Consider the following 21,263-nt stretch of genomic DNA (forward strand, 5'->3'; position numbering starts at 1 on the left):
AGAGTGACCCAATTAGGCCTGTTATTAATTTGATAGATAGCCCAGGCCATGAACCTCCTAAGTACCTTAATGGTGTCCTTACCCAGCATTGCATTTATCCTCACCATTCCGTGGTTAAAAATCAAACTGAGGTTATAGTACATCACCAAGTAGCTGGGATTCCTAAGGTTACCTCATTAGTTTCCTTTGATGTTGAAAGTATATTCACTAATATTCCCATAAATGAGGTCATGGGTTTGGTTGACAGTAATTTGTGTACATTTAGTCATTTTGAAATACATTAATGAGATTATGAAATTGTTTGCTGTTCTACTTAAATACAGTTATTTTAAATTTTGTATATGGCAACAGAATGTAGGCTTAGCTATGAGTTCTTCTGTGGTCACTTCATTAGCAAATATATGTCACACGTAGAAGAAAGATTCTTTGCTGGGAGTTCCCAGTTTAGAGACAAAATGGTGGTATATAGAAGAATATCGATGATACAATTGTCATTTATGGTGAAGACAAAGATGAGTTTGCCAAAATGCACAAGATGTTGAATAGCCAAGCACCCAGCATTAATTTTACTATGTAGTTTCCTCAGAATGGTGCTTTACACTATCTGAATCTGTTACTTACTTTTCATGAAGATGGTATTGTCTTCAACATCTATTGTAAACAAGCCACAACTGATACATTGATACACAACTCCTCCATAGACCCTAGCGCTCACAAAATGGCAGTCTTCAGATCAATGATTCACAGGTTGCACGACATCCTACTTAATAAATAAGACGCTAATAACTTCATATGCAAAGAGTAGGAACAAAGTACGCTTGTTGTGCAAGATCAGGTTAGAAGAAAAAGTCTGCTCAGATTCTCTACTATGGGAATATTTCAGATGAAACGAGTAGCTGGCTGAGGGACATAAATATTATTCTTGCATTATTTCTACATGATAACAATGGGCTGTGGCTGATACGGTATGAATATAGGTCTCCTTGAGCATTTAACAAAGCAGTTATTGATTGTATTAATGCTCATAATGTGATTGTAAGCATACGGGGCACACTGCCAGAAGCGTTTACAGCAGGTTTCACTTTCCATCTCACATATGTGGTATATAAACACAGCATATGTTTAGTGTATAAATGGGAAATATTGTTAGGTAAAATCTCGACAATGTCATGTTCACTTTACTTCAGATTTTTACAAAATACTCTACTAAACCTTCAGACACACAGAGGCTACAATTATTTTAAAATATGTATGTTATACAAACATATATATTTAAAATCTGTACTACTATTAGAATGAAAAGTGTTCCTATCATAGCACAGAAAAGACAAATATGTCCTCGGCAGTGTAATGGATGTAAAAAAAGGGAACTGGCTTTAGGGATATAAAAAAAAGGAACTAGTTTTCCGACATATCTGGCAGCTTCAAAAACATTAAAATCAAAACATCTTGACTTACATGCGCTTTTTTACTCATTAATATTAGCACTCATGTCATGGAGTATAATGCACTGTGTCATGTAAAGTAACATGATACATGATGTCTTCCCCTAGGAAAAATCCACCCCCAGAACATCCTCTCAGAGCAACTTTTTTAGCTCTTACATGCAAGCTTTTCAGCCATCTGATATTATGTATTTTTTTACTACAGCTGGCAGTTCTTCCTGATTTAGGGCACAGGATCAAGGACTTTAGCCTATAAATTGTAAGCCTCAGGTGTGCCAACACCTTCCAGCTAACAGACCTCAGTGAACTGAGGAAATTGAGTTAGCGTGTAAAAAAGTGTGAAAATGTCGAGATGTCTTGATTTAAATGTCTTTAAAGCTACCAGATAAGCCAAAAATCTAGTTCTCTTATTTTACTTCCTTAACTCTGCCCACAACATACTTGCCTTTTTTGTGCTATTATAGCAACATTTTTCATTCTGGCTCCCAGCTTTTACTCTACCATAATGATGTAGCCTTTTGTTGGCTCAGGCAATGGCTGTTCCTGGACGGGTTTGTTTATTGCCATTCAAACCGTGTTGCTTATATTGTGGCAATGAATAACACTTGCACAGAACAACAGCAAGACCATTAAGTACATCTACACTCCTGGAAATGGAAAAAAGAACACATTGACACCGGTGTGTCAGACCCACCATACTTGCTCCGGACACTGCGAGAGGGCTGTACAAGCAATGATCACACGCACGGCACAGCGGACACACCAGGAACCGCGGTGTTGGCCGTCGAATGGCGCTAGCTGCGCAGCATTTGTGCACCGCCGCCGTCAGTGTCAACCAGTTTGCCGTGGCATACGGAGCTCCACCGCAGTCTTTAACACTGGTAGCATGCCGCGACAGCGTGGACGTGAACCGTATGTGCAGTTGACGGACTTTGAGCGAGGGTGTATAGTGGGCATGCGGGAGGCCGGGTGGACGTACCACCGAATTGCTCAACACGTGGGGTGTGAGGTCTCCACAGTACATCGATGTTGTCGCCAGTGGTCGGCGGAAGGTGCACGTGCCCGTCGACCTGGGACCGGACCGCAGCGACGCACGGATGCACGCCAAGACCGTAGGATCCTACGCAGTGCCATAGGGGACCGCACCGCCACTTCCCAGCAAATTAGGGACACTGTTGCTCCCGGGGTACCGGCGAGGACCATTCGCAACCGTCTCCATGAAGCTGGGCTACGGTCCTGCACACCGTTAGGCCGTCTTCCGCTCACGCCCCAACATCGTGCAGCCCGCCTCCAGTGGTGTCGCGACAGGCGTGAATGGAGGGACGAATGGAGACGTGTCGTCTTCAGCGATGAGAGTCGCTTCTGCCTTGGTGCCAATGATGGTCGTATGCGTGTTTGGCGCCGTGCAGGTGAGCGCCACAATCAGGACTGCATACGACCGAGGCACACAGGGCCAACACCCGGCATCATGGTGTGGGGAGCGATCTCCTACATTGGCTGTACACCACTGGTGATCGTCGAGGGGACACTGAATAGTGCACGGTACATCCAAACCGTCATCGAACGCATCGTTCTACCAATCCTAGACCGGCAAGGGAACTTGCTGTTCCAACAGGACAATGCACGTCCGCATGTATCCCGTGCCACCCAACGTGCTCTAGAAGGTGTAAGTCAACTACCCTGGCCAGCAAGATCTCCGGATCTGTCCCCCATTGAGCATGTTTGGGACTGGATGAAGTGTCGTCTCACGCGGTCTGCACGTCCAGCACGAACGCTAGTCCAACTGAGGCGCCAGGTGGAAATGGCATGGCAAGCCGTTCCACAGGACTACATCCAGCATCTCTACGATCGTCTCCATGGGAGAATAGCAGCCTGCATTGCTGCGAAAGGTGGATATACACTGTACTAGTGCCAACATTGTGCATGCTCTGTTGCCTGTGTCTATGTGCCTGTGGTTCTGTCAGTGTGATCATGTGATGTATCTGACCCCAGGAATGTGTCAATAAAGTTTCCCCTTCCTGGGACAATGAATTCACGGTGTTCTTATTTCAATTTCCAGGAGTGTATATGTCTTCCTTCTTACAAAATTTTAATTGATTTGCACAGGTTTGAAACATACAAGAAACACGTCTAAAAAACCTCATAAAACCATTTTTATGTAAGATCCAAATGACACTAGATTTTTGAAAGTCGCTATTCAATTTTATTGTAAGAACTTTTTATTTATTTTTTAAATTTTTTATTTACTTATTTTTCATTTATCCCTTTTTGTGCATTCAGTTCATGTAAGAATGAGTTTACATGCTGCCTTTAGCTTGAGTTTAAACCATCATATCTCAACAATGGATAAAGATTATTGGATTAAAAAAAAGATTCATTTTGAGTTTATCCATTTACCTAACTTTGTGCAAATAAAATCTGGATGCACATACAAATGGTGCCATTAGCTGGGTATTAATTTTAGCCTAATAAACATCTCTTGCAAAAGGAATTAATCAATTTGCACATTTTGCCTGGGTGCCAGCACCGGTTCATCATTCAAACCTTGCTTAATATACTGTAACAATTCATCTACATGGCCAAGTTTGCTAACGCACAATTGTGCAATGGTGCTTCACCTGGGGGTAAGCTGGTTCAAATCATGGTTGTGGGATAAATTTTCACTACCAGTATATGGCCAGCAAGGGGAGGAGAGGTGGTGACAGTAGTTCTTGATCAACAGACTTTGAACCATTGTCCTGGTTTAAATACCAAACCTCTCCACAGTGTCTCACAATGTGAGGGCATGTGACATTCAAGTTGGTTTGTGTGACCATCCTCCGCAGTAAGCACAGAAATATTTGTTTTGTAAATAAAACACAAGATGGTGCACAATGACATACAATGACAAACTCACCCATAAAATCACTAATATTTTCAAAAGACAGGAAATAAACATAGCATACCCAACAGACAATTCTTTCCCAAAAACAACACCCCAAATCTGACAAAAAAACAAAGACATATATCAGAAAGCAGGTATATATCAACTAGAGTGTAACACTTGTCAAGGCAGATACATAGGGCAAACAGGTAGAACATTTGACGTCAGATACAAAGAACACATCAGAGCCTGGAAATATGGGACAAACCACTCCACATTTACAGAACACCTAAGAGAACATGAGCACAAACCAACCACTAGAGAAGAAGATATTAAAATAATTAGAATCAACAATAAAAAACACCTCCAAACCCTGCAAGAAAATTACCACATACACAAAACCAAAGCAGAAAGGAAAACCCTGTTGAATGATCAAGTACACATGCCAAAGAATTCATTGTTTACATTAATAGATAAAATAATACAATAACACTCCCAAAGAGCATTAATATAATAATACCACCCAACTTCTTTACTCTCACTTATCCGTGAGCCCCTCCACAGAACATTGAAACAAAAAGTCAAATCATCTGTCACTTCGTTACGTTGGCAAAAATTAGGTAAACACCCCAAACAGGTGGAAACACGTAATGAAGTGCTTGTTAAAACACAGTGTCTGAAGAAATAGTTATATCAAGTGGCAAAATAATAATAGTATACCAAAAAAAGGGGGAGGAACATGGTGAAAAGTGTGAAAAAGGTTGGAACTCAAAATTGTGCTAATATGTCGGTAATAAAGTGGTAGTGCAACCTCCAGACCAGATCAGAGGAAATGCAGATCACAGTAAATCTTAAGTAATTACTTTTTTACATAAAAAATCATGATGTGAACTGTTTGATAATCATTACAGATCTTGTGGGATCATGCCCACTCATCACTAATAGGGTGCCCATGGGATGCAGCATTCTCAGAATACTATACAACAATCAAACAAATAACATTAGTAGTTTTATTTCTAAAAAGCAAATTAACAGTATTTAACTTTGGATATTTACAAGTAGTCATCACAAACAAGGGGCGACATGTAATATAATTTAGAGTCCTTGATATGTGAAATGTTCAGGAAAGTTGACACACATCACTGATAACTAACGTCCGTGATCTGGTGCTGATCTGAGTGGCCAAGGCTACATGGAGTGGCATTTATAATCCCTTCTTCCAGGTGTCGCTCTTGGCGTGGCATGGTCCAATTCCACACACCATTGGCTGACATTTTCTCACTGTCTTATCTGGTCTTGTGTTCTGCATCATCGTACCAGCACTTGTGGTTACGCCAGAACAGATCCCACTGATAACGCGTCTGAGAAAACAAATTAAGTGACAGCAGAAAAAGTGGTATTATTTACAAAAAAGAAATAATGCATGTGACACTGCTGATGGTGATTTGTCTGTCAGATGAGGATGTTAAGCTTGGCAGCCCCCTTTGTGCTATTCACGAGGAATAGGCTATATGCTGGCACTGGGTTTCACCATCTTCCTTCTCTCATCTTCAGCATCATCATCATCATCATACAATGTCAACATTACACTAAACTCCACACACACACACACACACACACACACACACACATGTAGTGTTACAAATTTTGTAATGGAGCTTGTTGTAAATAGAGAAAAATAAGGAAGAAGAATATACTGCAACATAGCTACAGTAAGACAGATGTTCAGATGGCTATCTATACAAATGGCCACTTGTCCGGGCTAAATCAGAAACTTTTTACCCATATTCTTAGCTCAAATTGGAACCAGGTCAGACATAGACTGAATATTTTTTAATAAATACGTATGTAGTAATGTTTAAAGAGGAAACACTGTTAGCAAAAATCTCTCGAAGTTGTTGACCAATTTACTTCCAATTTTTACATGATATTCAAACAAACATTTGGATGTAAGCTATATATTTTTAATATATATAATACAAATAATATATAATAGGGAAAAGTTGTTAGCAAAAATATCGAAAAGTTCTTGGCTGATTTACTTCAAATTTTAGGCAATATTCTAATGTATCTTTTTAAATATACACTAGTGGGGAAAAAAGTTGCAATACCAACAAGGAGATGTATGACATAAACAAAAGTTGTCAGGCATGTTTCTATGTCTGAAAGATGATATCTGTTCGAATTTTGTGCCAGTCACATAAGAGAGGCAGTAGTAATGCAACAATGATGATGCCAATCAGATTTGGTTCAAATACATGCTTTAACTGTCATGAGCATTAGCTATGTTTGAGATTGGATGTGGTGAGTTGGTGTCCTTTAAGGTGACAAAGACACCATTATCAACACCTTTCAGAGTTTGAACGAGGTTGTTTAATAAGGCTATGAGAAGCTGGATGTTCCTTCTGTGATATTATAGAAAGATGTAACAGGAACATAGCCACTGTACATGATTGCTGGTAGTGGTGGTTGCAAGAATATACAGTAGGAATGTAGCCACTGAACATCATTGCTGGCTGTGGTGGTCACAAAAATATACAGTCGCAAGAAGACCACGTTATGGATGGCCACATGGCACTACCAAGAGGGAAGACCATAATATTAGGCATATGGCTCTGGTGCAACATACTACACCTGCAGCAGCAATTTGAACAGCAGTTAGCACCACAGTGACACAAAAAACTGTTCCAAACCAGTTACTTCGAGGAAAGCTTGGAACCAGACATCCTGTTGTATGAATTCTGAAGACCCCAAACCACCTGCATTTGTGGCTTTAGTGGTGTCAAGCAAGAGCTCATTGGAGGGTGGGGTGGAGGTCTAAAGCATTTTCTGATGAAATATGGATCTGCTTCAGTGCCAGTGATGACTGTGTTTTGGTTAGAAGGAGACCAGTTGAGAGCCTGCATGGACTTGGCTGTGTGTTAGACATGCTGGACCTACACCTGGAGTTATCATCTGGAGTGTGATTTCATATGGCAGCAGGAGAATTTTTTTGGTTATCCCAGGCACCCTGACTGCAAGTTTTTCGACTTGGTGTACTGTCATTCATGAACAGCATTCCAGGGGGCATTTTCCAACATGATAATGCTTGCCCACATACTGCTGTTGTAACCCAACATGCTCTACAGAGTGTCAACATGTTGCCTTGGCCTGCTCGATCACCACATCTCTTTCTACAATTGAACACATATGGGATATCATCAGATGATAACTCCAATATCATCCACAAATAGCATTAATCATCCTACAAACTGACATCCAACATTCTGTTTGCAACTCGTGCACATTTGCAAAGCTTGCATTCAACATTCTAGTGGTTACACCTGTTATTAATGTACCAGCATTTAACATTTGCAATGGCTTATCTCACACTTAGGTTAATCTGTGATCTTGCAGTGTTAATCACTTAAATGTATTACCTAGACAAATGTAGTCATGAAACTTCATTCCTCTACATTAATTATTTTTGGGTGTTGTGACTTGCTTTTCCATCTCTCTCTCTCTCTCTCTCTCTCTCTCTCTCTCTCTCTCTCTCTCTCTGTAAATATATACTAAACAAAGAGGAAATGTTGTAAACAAAAATCTCGAAAATTCCTTGATTAATTAACTTCTCATTTTTAAACAATACTCTAATAAACGTTCAGATGGCCATTGGCTGTAAAATTGATTAATCAACAATTTACAGGTTTTCTGTTAAAAATGACTGTGAGAAAGTTCCTAGTTCAAATATGAACCAAGCACCAAGACCCTCCAAACCATGAATCTGTGTGTAGCCTTCACAAACATATTTGTTACAGTGCTTCCATGCTGTAACGATAAAAGACAAATTGATGGTTAATGTTGTTACAAAAAATCTTGAAAAATTCTTCACCAATTTACTTAAAATTTTTACACGGTTCTCTAACAAATGTTCAGACAGACATAAATTAAGCATTTTTTAAATATATAGGGTATATAATATAATATATATGGTATATTTTCACTACCGGTATTTGGCTGGCAAGGGGAGCGGAGCTGAAGGCATAAAGTTCCTGATCGACAGCTTTTGCACCAATGTCCAACCCTGAATAAGCAGTAAAGGAAACCAAAGAAAAATTTTGAGTAGGAATTTAAGTTCAGGGAAAAGAAATAAAAACTTTGAGATTTGCCAATGACACTGAAGTTCTGTCTGAGACAGCAGAGGACTTGGAGGAGCAGTGTCTTGAAAAGAGGATATAAGATGAACATCAACAAAAGCAAAATGAGGATAATGGAATGTAGTCAAATTAAATCAGGTGATGCTGAGGGAATTAGATTAGGAAACAAAACACTTGAAGTAGTATATTCATTTTGATGTTTGGGCAGCACAATAACTGATGATGGCAGTAGTAAAGAGGGTATAAAATGTAGGTTGGCAATGCAAGAAAGTGTTTGTTAACATCAAAAATAGATTAAGTGTTAGGAAGTCTTTTCTGAAGGTATTTGCCTGGAGTGTAGCCATGTATGGAAGTGGAACATGAACAATAAATAATTTAGACAAAAAGAGAATAGAAGCTTTCAAATGTGGTGCTACAGAAGAATGTTGAAGATTAGATGCATCAGTCGTGTAACAAATGAGGAGGTACTGAACAGAATTTGGGAGACAAGAAGTTTGTGGCACAACTTGACAAAAAGAAGGAATTGGTTGATAGGACACATTCTGACACATCAAGATTCATCAATTTAGTACTGGAGGGAAATAGAGGGGGTAAAAATCAGGGAGGGAGACCAATAGATGAATACAGTAAGCAGATTCTGAAGGATATAAATAGCATCGGGCTCTCACAGAATAAAGTAGCATGGTATGTATCTCGATATATAAAAGGCAGTGTCCTGCCTGACTGACTGACTCACCACCCAGCCCAAACTGCTAAAGTTAGAAACTTGAAACCTGGAGAAAGTGTGGAGCTTATACTGTAAGCATCGTTTAAGAAGGGATTTTTCAAAATTCCAACTGAATTGAGCAAAATAGGAGATGAAGGCCTTTTTTTTTAATGCTGCTATCAAAGCAATTTTGAAGCTAGACCTACAAAAATTGGTATTTGGTTTTTTGGTCAAAAATAACGAAATATGTGTTTCAGCACTTTTGGAACTTTAACCCCATGGGGGTGAAATAGTGGGTGAAAGCTTTTCATGAAAATATATTGTTACTATACTAAAGCATTTTTAAAGCTACATCTGTGAACATTGGTATTTGACTTCTTGGTTGCAAATAAAAAGATACATGTTTCAGTGTACTTGGAAATTGAGCCTGTAAGGGGGTGAAATAGGGGATGACATTTTTTATGAAAATATTTTATTAAGAAAGCATTTTTAAACTAAATCTATGAAAATTTAAATTGGCTTCTCAATTACAAATTTTAAAAAATGTTTTTCACATTGTTTGGAAATTCAGCCCCTATGGGGGTGAAACAGAGGATGAAAGTTTTTATGCAAATATTTCATTGTGTAAGTATTTTTGAAGCTAAGTCTATGAAAATTTGTATTCTCTGTTAGAAATAAAACATGCACATGCTACTGTTTTTAGAAATTAAACTCCTAAGCGGTAAAATAGAGGGTGAAATATTTTATGAAAATATTTCACTGTGAAAGTATTTTTATAGATAAATCTTTGAAATTGTTGTTTGGCTTCTCAGTTAGAGATGAAAAAATACATTTCACTCTTTTTGGAAATTCATCCCGTATGGGGGTGAAATAGGGTCAAACTGATTCACTGACTCATTACCGCCCAGCCCAAACTGCTAAGGGTAGAAACTTGAAGTTTGGAGGGGATGTGGGTCTTACACTGCAGGCATCTTTTAAGAAGGGACTGTCCAAAATTCCACTCCTAAGGGGGTGAAATAAGGGATGAAATGCTCTTTGAAAGTGTGTCACGATTAAGGGAATTTTGAAGCTAGAACTATGAAAACTGGTTTTTGGTTTCTCAGCCAGAAAATAAAAAATATGTTTCATCATGTTTGGAAATTCATCCACTAAGGGGGTAAATTAATTGATGAAAGGTTTTTTGAAAATAAAGAACTACTAAAGGATTTTTAATGCTACATCTGTGACAGTTGGTATTTGACTTCTCAGTTAGAAATAAAACAATACGTGTTTCAGTGTTTCTGGAAATTCAACTCCCAAGTGAGTGCAATAGAGGATGAACATTTTTTTAAAAAAATATTTCATTACATTAAAAAAATTTTAAAGCTAAATTTATGAAAATTGGTATTTCATTTTTCAGTTAGATATAAAGAAATATTGCTTAGGGGACGGGGGAAAAAAAAAAAAACCACACACACACAAATTTTAATTAATTACTTGCCTTCCTTTCAGAGACTGAGAATTGAAATTTCACGGAACAACATATCAGCTACAAGAGGTCATGATGATGCAGAAACTACAATACATAGCAAATCTATCATAACATCAAACTCTGATGGTGATAATGAACATTCAGTTGATAATGAGACAGAAAATGTGTAAGTTTTATATTTTATTTTCATTCGTTTTACATACATTTTAAATCAGTTAGCCCATACTTAATGAGATTAACAATTAGCTAGTATTCCATAACTCCAGCCACCAAGATTGCTGATAACTGTATAGTACATACTGGAAAATCACTATTGCCTTTCTTTGACATTTCATTACAAATCAACGTTCTTTAATTAGTCATAGGATATGTGACAGACAGCTCACTTCACTAAATTTCTCCATATTTCTCTCTAGTAGTACAGGCATAGATAGTGTGCTGCAGAAATAGATAATACTGTTCAGTCCAAGAAAATTCTCATCCTGTTACGTTTTACACTTTTATAGATCAGTGTCCTAACATTCATCTGTTGCACAATTGTAAACCATACTCAACACTTGAAGATTTAACAACTTTTAGAGGGAAAAAAGATTATATTGTAGAGATAGAAAAAAAACTTAGTTGTCTGAAACACACATTGAGTTTTACCATATGATGTCTTGCAAATAGCAGGTGTAAATAAATGGCTAGATTCCATCTTCCTAGGTTTCTGAAAAGCTTTCATCATTATACCACATTCTCAGCTGACAACCAAGACATGATAATATGTAGTATCTTTTAAGTTTAACCTGTCTCCAATAAACAGTGTTTTATATGGGAATGAAAACCATTAAACCAGTTGAGCAAATGAATGGGCACAGAAAAATTGTCCACCTTGGGCACACACAGTACCCAGTTGCTAAATAAGCTTTAAACTGACTGCTTGCTACACCATCAAAGCTGTTCAGATCCTCGCATCTGACTCTAGTTCCCTTAAACTCAAGAGAAAGGAACTTTCTCTCCCACACATCCCTGCATTTGTACGCTCTCCTGGGCCTACTCTTGGTTAATTCTGTTCTTTTTATCTCTGGACTGAACCTGGCATAGTGTTTCCAATTCATCTTTGCCCACCCTCATCCTCAGTACTGGTGGGTTTCTCTCATCTGAGGTCAGAGTGACTTGCCTTTCTCTTTAACCTTCCCCTGCAATATCTCTATCTCCTCCCAGACGAAGAAACTATTAGTTCCAAAAGCTAGAAAGAGTATCACTTTTACATTAGTCTGTCAGCAGTATGACACATTTCACCTTCTGGAGGTGTGTAATGGGCAGAAATTCTGTCTCATAATCTCTATATGTAAAAGGCTGATTGACTTATTACCAAGCCCAAACCACTAAGGATAGAAACTTGAAATTTGCAGAGAGTGTTGCTCTTACACTGTAGGTGTTGTTTAAGAAGGGATTTTTTGAAATTCTATCCCTAAAGGATATGAAATAGGAGATGAAGAATTTTGTGAAAATATGTTGCTATTAAGGCAATTTTGAAGATAGAACTACAAAAATTGGTATTTGGCATATTGGTCAGAAGTTTAAAAAAATATTATGTATTTTGGCATTTGTGGAAATTCAACCCTTAAGAGGTGCAATAGGGGATGAAGGATTTTTGGAAAAATTTTGAAGCTAGAACCACAAATGTTGATATCTGGCTTTTCAATCAGCAATAAAAAATACACATGCTTCAGCATTTTTGGAAATTCAGCCACTAAGGGGGTTCAGTAAGTGATGATGAGTTTGATGAAAACTTGTCATTATGAAAGCGTTTCTAGAGCTAAATATATGCAAATTTGTATTTCATGTCTCAGTTAGAAATACAAAAATGTGTGTTTCAGTATTTTTGGAAATTCAATCCTAAAGGGCATGAAAGAGGGTATGACAGTTCAAACCACTGGGTACAGAAACTTTAAATTTTCGGAGGGCGTTGATGTTATAAAGTTGGCATCATATAAGAAGGGACTTTTTTAAATTCTGCTCTTAAGGGGTTGAAATAGGGGATGGAGGGATTTTTAAAAATGTCACCATTAAGGCAGTTTTGAAGACAGAACTACGAAACCTGTTATTTCGCTTCTTGACCAGAAATTTAAAAAAAATATGTGCTTCATTGTTTTTGGAAATTCAACAGCAAAGGGGGGAGGGGGTGAAATAAGGGATGCAAAGTTTTATAAAAGCCCAAGGCAATTTTTATTTGGCCTCTAGCTCAGAAATAAAAACATGTTTCATCTTTTTTTTTAAATCTCTAAGGATGTGAAATAGGGGATGAAGAGTTTTTATGCAATTATTTCATTATGGAATCATTTATTTCACTCCCTTAAGAGTTTAAATTCATAAAACACCGAAACGTATTTTTTTTAATTTCTAAGTGAGAAGCTAAATACTAATTTTCATATATTTATCTTCAAAAATGCTTTCGTAATGAATCACTTCCATAAAACTTTTCATCCCTTTTTGACCCCCTTAGGAGCTGAAATTTCTATATCACTGAAACACTTAATATTTCTAACCAAGAACCCAAATACAAATTTTCATAGATTTAGATTTAGAAATACTGTCTTACTGAAATATTTTCATAGCTCTGTTCATTTCCTATTTCATCCCCTTAGACACTGAAACACTTATTTCTTTCTTTTTTTTAAATTTCTAACTGTGAAGTTAAATATCAGCTTCCGTAGATTTAATTGGCACTTCAGTAGTTCTTTAATAATACTTCAGTAGTTCTTTAATAATGCTTTTTTGCTCAAATAAACTTTGATACCCTATTTTACTCCCTTAGGAGTTTAATTTCCAGGAATTCTGAAACACATATTTTATTTGTGATCAAGAAACCAATTATCAATTTTTGTAGTTCTAACTACCACATTCAATTTTTTTGCACAGTGTGTAGATTTACACATGGGCAATTGGTGTAACAACATACAAATCCAATTAAAGAAAAAGAAAAAATAGTCTGTTCAGACCATATAGTCTTTGTGGGGAAGCAACAGCCATTAAGCTTGTTTACCAGTAAATGAAGCAGCAGGCAGGGTCACCAATATTCTCAAATATTTTCTTAAGAGGCTTTCATTTATAGGAAAGTATACTCACTTAGTGAATGTAAGGAAATGTAGAATCACTTTGGCAGTACTTCTACTTGGTGTACTGCATGACAGCTCTCTTGAAAGGACTATTTATCATCATGCATGGAAATGAGAGACATCCTACCCAGAATCCTTTCCATCTTGCTGAAGTGGTATCCTGTTGCTCACCTGGTTCATCTCTATGTCACTCCTTCTTCCAATCACTTGCCACAGGATATGTCTGTGTGTGTGTGCGAGTGTATACCCGTCCTTTTTTCCCCCTAAGGTAAGTCTTTCCGCTCCCCCCCCCCCCCCCCCAAACCACCGTCCCTACCCTCTGGCTCCTACCCTTGTAACCGCCCCCGGTGTAAAACCTGTCCCATGCACCATCCCACCACCACCTACTCCAGTCCTGTAACCCGGAAGGTGTACACAATCAAAGGCAGAGCCACGTGTGAAAGCACCCACGTGATCTACCAACTGACCTGCCTACACTGTGATGCATTCTATGTGGGAATGACCAGCAACAAACTGTCCATTCGCATGAATGGACACAGGCAGACAGTGTTTGTTGGTAATGAGGATCACCCTGTGGCTAAACATGCCTTGGTGCACGACCAGCACATCTTGGCGCAGTGTTACACCGTCCGGGTTATCTGGATACTTCCTACTAACACCAACCTATCCGAACTCCGGAGATGGGAACTTGCTCTTCAATATATCCTCTCTTCCCGTTATCCACCAGGCCTCAATCTCCGCTAATTTCAAGTTGCCGCCACTCATACGTCACCTGTCATTCAACAACATCTTTGCCTCTGCACTTCTGCCTCGACTGACATCTCTGCAAAAACTCTTTGCCTTTACAAATGTCTGCTTGTGTCTGTGTATATGCGGATGGATATGTGTGTGTGTGCGACTGTATACCTGCCCTTTTTTCCCCCTAAGGTAAGTCTTTCCGCTCCCGGGATTGGAATGACTCCTTACCCTCTCCCTTAAAACCCACATCCTTTCATCTTTCCCTCTCCTTCCCTCTTTCCTGACGAAGCAACCGTTTGTTGCGAAAGCTTGAATTTTGTGTGTATGTTTGTGTGTCTATCGACCTGCCAGCGCTTTTGTTTGGTAAGTCTCATCATATTTCTTATTTCTTTTTAGATATATTTTTTCCACATGGAATGTTTCCCTCTATTTTATTTATTTATATATATATATATATATATATATATATATATATATATATATATATATATATATATATATAAAACAAAGATGATGTGACTTACCAAATGAAAGTGCTGGCAGGTCGACAGACACACAAACGAACACAAACATACACACAAAATTCAAGCTTTCGCAACAAACTGTTGCCTCATCAGGAAAGAGGGAAGGAGAGGGAAAGACGAAAGGATGTGGGTTTTAAGGGAGAGGGTAAGGAGTCATTCCAGTCCCGGGAGCGGAAAGACTTACCTCAGGGGGAAAAAAGGACGGGTATACACTCTCACACACACACATATCCATCCACACATATACAGACACAAGCAGACTTATTTAAAGACAAAGAGTTTGGGCAGAGATGTCAGTCGAGGCAGAAGTGCAGAGGCAAAGATGTTGTTGAATGACAGGTGACGCATGAGTGGCGGCAACTTGAAATTAGCGGAGATTGAGGCCTGGTGGATAACGGGAAGAGAGGATATATTGAAGAGCAAGTTCCCATCTCCGGAGTTCGGATAGGTTGGTGTTAGTAGGAAGTATCCAGATAACCCGGACGGTGTAACACTGCACCAAGATGTGCTAGTCGTGCACCAAGGCATGTTTAGCCACAGGGTGATCCTCATTACCAACAAACACTGTCTGCCTGTGTCCATTCATGCGAATGGACAGTTTGTTGCTGGTCATTCCCACATAGAATGCATCACAGTGTAGGCAGGTCAGTTGGTAGATCACGTGGGTGCTTTCACATGTGGCTCTGCCTTTGATTGTGTACACCTTCCGGGTTACAGGACTGGAGTAGGTGGTGGTGGGAGGGTGCATGGGACAGGTTTTACACCGGGGGCGGTTACAAGGGTAGGAGCCAGAGGGTAGGGACAGTGGTTTGGGGATTTCATAGGGATGAACTAAGAGGTTACGAAGGTTAGGTGGACGGCGGAAAGACACTCTTGGTGGAGTGGGGAGGATTTCATGAAGGATGGATCTCATTTCAGGGCAGGATTTGAGGAAGTCGTATCCCTGCTGGAGAGCCACATTCAGAATCTGATCCAGTCCCGGAAAGTATCCTGCCACAAGTGGGGCACTTTTGTGGTTCTTCTGTGGGAGGTTCTGGGTTTGAGAGGATGAGGAAGTGGCTCTGGTTATTTGCTTCTGTACCAGATCGGGAGGGTAGTTGCGGGATGCGAAAGCTGTTGTCAGGTTGTTGGTGTAATGCTTCAGGGATTCCGGACTGGAGCAGATTTGTTTGCCACGAAGACCTAGGCTGTAGGGAAGGGACCGTCTGATGTGGAATGGGTGGCAGCTGTTGTAATGGAGGTACTGTTGCTTGTTGGTGGGTTTGATGTGGACGGACGTGTGAAGCTGGCCATTGGACAGGTGAAGGTCAACATCAAGGAAAGTGGCATGGGATTTGGAGTAGGACCAGGTGAATCTGATGGAACCAAAGGAGTTGAGGTTGGAGAGGAAATTCTGTAGTTCTTCTTCACTGTGAGTCCAGATCATGAAGATGTCATCAATAAATCTGTACCAAACTTTGAGTTGGCAGGCCTGGGTAACCAAGAAGGCTTCCTCTAAGCGACCCATGAATAGGTTGGCGTACGAGGGGGCCATCCTGGTACCCATGGCTGTTCCCTTTAATTGTTGGTATGACTGGTTTTCAAAAGTGAAGAAGTTGTGGGTCAGAATGAAGCTGGCTAAGGTAATGAGGAAAGAGGTTTTAGGTAGGGTGGCAGGTGATCGGCGTGAAAGGAAGTGCTCCATCGCAGCGAGGCCCTGGATGTGCGGGATATTTGTGTATAAGGAAGTGGCATCAATGGTTACAAGGATGGTTTCTGGGGGTAACGGATTGGGTAAGGATTCCAGGCGGTCGAGAAAGTGGTTGGTGTCTTTGATGAAGGATGGGAGACTGCATGTAATGGGTTGAAGGTGTTGATCTACGTAGGCAGAGATACGTTCTGTGGCGACTTGGTAACCAGCTACAATGGGGCGGCCGGGATGATTGGGTTTGTGAATTTTAGGAAGAAGGTAGAAGGTAGGGGTGCGGGGTGTCGGTGGGGTCAGGAGGTTGATGGAGTCAGGTGAAAGGTTTTGTAGGGGGCCTAAGGTTCTGAGGATTCCTTGAATCTCTGCCTGGATATCAGGAATGGGATTACCTTGGCAAAGTTTGTCTGTGGTGTTGTCTGAAAGCTGACGCAGTCCCTCAGCCACATACTCCCGACGATCAAGTACCACGGTCGTGGAACCCTTGTCCGCCGGAAGAATGACGATGGACAGGTCAGCCTTCAGATCACGGATAGCCTGGGCTTCAGCAGTGGTGATATTGGGAGTAGGATTAAGGTTTTTTAAGAAGGATTGAGAGGCAAGGCTGGAAGTCAGAAATTCCTGGAAGGTTTGGAGAGGGTGATTTTGAGGAAGAGGAGGTGGGTCCCGCTGTGACGGAGGACGGAACTGTTCTAGGCAGGGTTCATTTTGGATAGTGTCTTGGGGAGTTGGATCATTGGGGGTAGGATTAGGATCATTTTTCTTCGTGGCAAAGTGATACTTCCAGCAGAGAGTACGAGTGTAGGACAGTAAATCTTTGACGAGGGCTGTTTGGTTGAATCTGGAAGTGGGGCTGAAGGTGAGGCCTTTGGATAGGACAGAGGTTTCAGATTGGGAGAGAGGTTTGTAGGAAAGGTTAACTACTGAATTAGGGTGTTGTGGTACCAGATTGTGTTGATCGGAATTTTGAGGTTTTGGAGGGATTGGAGCTGGAAGTGGGAGATTGAGTAGATGGGAGAGACTGGGTTTGTGTGCAATGAGAGGTGGTTGAGGTTTGCTGGAAAGGTTGTGAAGGGTGAGTGAGTTGCCTTTCCGGAGGTGGGAAACCAGGAGATTGGATAGTTTTTTGAGGTGAAGGGTGGCATGCTGTTCTAATTGGCGGTTGGCCTGTAGGAGGATGCTCTGAATAGCCGGTGTGGATGTGGGAGAGGAAAGATTGAGGACTTTTATTAAGGATAGGAGTTGACGGGAGTGTTCATTGGCTGAGTTGATGTGTAGGTGAAGGATTAGGAGGGTGAGGGCAATGGATTGTTCAGTTTGGAACTGGTATAGGGACTGATGGAAAGAAGGGTTGCAGCCAGAGATGGGAACTTTATGTGTGAGGCCTTTGGGGGTTATGCCAAATGTCAGACAAGCCTGAGAAAATAAAATATGGGAGCGTAATCTGGCTAGGGTGAAGGCATGTTTGCGGAGGGAATGTAAATAAAACTTAATGGGGTCGTTGTGGGGGTGTTGTGAGGGTGACATGGTATTCGAAGGTGGAAAGTTTAACATGAGGTTGAAATGAAAAAGAAAGATAGAAATATATGGGGAGAGATAAAGGTGAACCAGAAAGCAACTGGAGATCTGGTATGAAAAAAGGTGAAAAAGTGTTGGTTAAGTTGATCCTGTGGTGAACTTAGGTTGGTAGACAGCGATGTGCATAAGGGTTAGGTGGTTGTGTTGCCGCTAAATCACGTTAAAGGACGGAGAAATTCGGGAAAATTTCGAATAAACATATTAAAAGGAGTGGTGTTCTGGTGAAAGATTACGAAAATGGGGCTAACAATTGTAGAAATAATGACGTTAAAACCTGTGGGGACCGGCTGAAATGATCAGTGATGTGCGAAAAACGGAAGTGGAAATAAAGTTAAAGTTATTAGAACTAGCCGAAATGGTTGTTTAATACGTGAAAGCAGTTGTTATTGAACTAGAAACGGTGGATTTTATAGCAGCGGTAGTGTTGAAAGCGGAAAATAACATTTTTTTTGGTTATGGTTTGGAAGTGGGTTACGTATTATTGAGCATATATAGGCGGAATAAAATTGTGTAGTAGATTACGGTAAAAGGGGAAGGTGAATACAAAGTGAAACTACTGGTAAAAACAGAAAGAGAAAATAAAGAGAAAAAAGAGAAATAAGACGTCAGGAAAGATTTCGAAATGCAAAGGCGACAATAACAAACGTAATTGTTGGGTTCAAATTAATGATATGGTTATAATAGAAGGAAACATTCCACGTAGGAAAAATATACCTAAAAACAAAGATGATGTGACTTACCAAATGAAAGTGCTGGCAGGTCGACAGACACACAAACGAACACAAACATACACACAAAATTCAAGCTTTCGCAACAAACTATTGCCTCATCAGGAAAGAGGGAAGGAGAGGGAAAGACTAAAGGATGTGGGTTTTAAGGGAGAGGGTAAGGAGTCATTCCAGTCCCGGGAGCGGAAAGACTTACCTTAGGGGGAAAAAAGGACGGGTATACACTCGCACACACACACGTATCCATCCACACATATACAGACACGTTGTTGTGTTGTTGTTGTTGTGGTCTTCAGTCCTGAGACTGGTTTGATGCAGCTCTCCATGCTACTCTATCCTGTGCAAGGTTCTTCATCTCCCAGTATCTACTGCAACCTACATCCTTCTGAATCTGCTTAGTGTATTCATCTCTTGGTCTCCCTCTACGATTTTTACCCTCCACACTGCCCTCCAATGCTAAATTTGTGATCCCTTGATGCCTCAAAACATGTCCTACCAACCGATCCCTTCTTCTAGTCAAGTTGCGCCACAAACTTCTCTTCTCCCCAATCCTATTCAAAACCTCCTCATTAGTTACATGATCTACCCACCTTATCTTCAGCATTCTCCTGTAGCACCACATTTCGAAAGCTTCTATTCTCTTCTTGTCCAAACTAGTTATCGTCCATGTTTCACTTCCATACATGGCTACATTCCATACAAATACTTTCAGAAATGACTTCCTGACACTTAAATCTATACTCGATGTTAACAAATTCCTCTTCTTGAGAAACGCTTTCCTTGCCATTGCCAGTCTACATTTTATATCCTCTTTACTTCGACCATCATCGGTTATTTTACTCCCTAAATAGCAAAACTCCTTTACTACTTTAAGTGTCTCATTTCCTAATCTAATTCCCTCAGCATCACCCGACTTAATTTGACTACATTCCATTACCCTCATTTTGCTTTTGTTGATGTTCATCTTATATCCTCCTTTCAAGACATTGTCCATTCCGTTCAACTGCTCTTCCAAGTCATTTGCTGTCTCTGACAGAATTACAATGTCATCGGCGAACCTCAAAGTTTTTACTTCTTCTCCATGAACTTTAATACCTACTCCGAATTTTTCTTTTGTTTCCTTTACTGCTTGCTCAATATACAGATTGAATAACATCGGGGAGAGGCTACAACCCTGTCTTACTCCTTTCCCAACCACTGCTTCCCTTTCATGCCCCTCGACTCTTATAACTGCCATCTGGTTTCTGTACAAACTGTAAATAGCCTTTCGCTCCCTGTATTTTACCCCTGCCATCTTTAGAATTTGAAAGAGAGTATTCCAGTTAACATTGTCAAAAGCTTTCTCTAAGTCTACAAATGCTAGAAATGTAGGTTTGCCTTTTCTTAATCTTTCTTCTAAGATAAGTCGTAAGGTCAGTATTGCCTCACGTGTTCCAACATTTCTACGGAATCCAAACTGATCTTCCCCGAGGTCGGCTTCTACCAGTTTTTCCATTCGTCTGTAAAGAATTCGCGTTAGTATTTTGCAGCTGTGACTTATTAAATTGATAGTTCGGTAATTTTCACATCTGTCAACACCTGCTTTCTTTGGGATTGGGATTATTATATTCTTTTTGAAGTCTGAGGGTATTTCGCCTGTCTCATACATCGTGCTCACCAGATGGTAGAGTTTTTTCATGACTGGCTCTCCCGAGGCCATCAGTAGTTCAAATGGAATGTTGTCTACTCCCAGGGCCTTGTTTCGACTCAGGTCTTTCAGTGCTCTGTCAAACTCTTCACGCAGTATCTTATCTCCCATTTCGTCTTCATCTACATCCTCTTCCATTTCCATAATATTGTCCTCAAGTACATCGCCCTTGTATAAACCCTCTATATACTCCTTCCACCTTTCTGCCTTCCCTTCTTTGCTTAGAACTGGGTTGCCATCTGAGCTCTTGATATTCATACAAGTGGTTCTCTTCTCTCCAAAGGTCTCTTTAATTTTCCTGTAGGCAGTATCTATCTTACCCCTAGTGAGACAAGCCTCTACATCCTTACATTTGTCCTCTAGCCATCCCTGCTTAGCCATTTTGCACTTCCTGTCGATATCATTTTTGAGACGTTTGTATTCCTTTTTGCCTGCTTCATTTACTGCATTTTTATATTTTCTCCTTTCATCAATTAAATTCAATATTTCTTCTGTTACCCAAGGATTTCTATTAGCCCTCGTCTTTTTACCTACTTGATCCTCTGCTGCCTTCACTACTTCATCCCTCAGAGCTACCCATTCTTCTTCTACTGTATTTC

The 21,263-nt window shown here is 40.1% G+C and overlaps 1 protein-coding gene across 1 annotated transcript in view; it reads left to right on the forward strand.

Annotated features, from left to right (window-relative positions):
- The window catches only part of LOC126107781 (E3 ubiquitin-protein ligase TRIM37-like), a 239,625-nt gene that overhangs the window by 181,751 nt on the left and 36,611 nt on the right, over positions 1-21,263 (forward strand). The window contains exon 10 of the mRNA XM_049913342.1: positions 10,642-10,787. Coding sequence (XP_049769299.1) covers positions 10,642-10,787 — 146 coding nt within the window. The remainder of the gene's footprint in view (positions 1-10,641; positions 10,788-21,263) is intronic.

This window comes from Schistocerca cancellata, chromosome 1 (genome assembly GCF_023864275.1).
Source record: "Schistocerca cancellata isolate TAMUIC-IGC-003103 chromosome 1, iqSchCanc2.1, whole genome shotgun sequence".
In the NCBI taxonomy this organism is placed as follows: domain Eukaryota; kingdom Metazoa; phylum Arthropoda; class Insecta; order Orthoptera; family Acrididae; genus Schistocerca; species Schistocerca cancellata.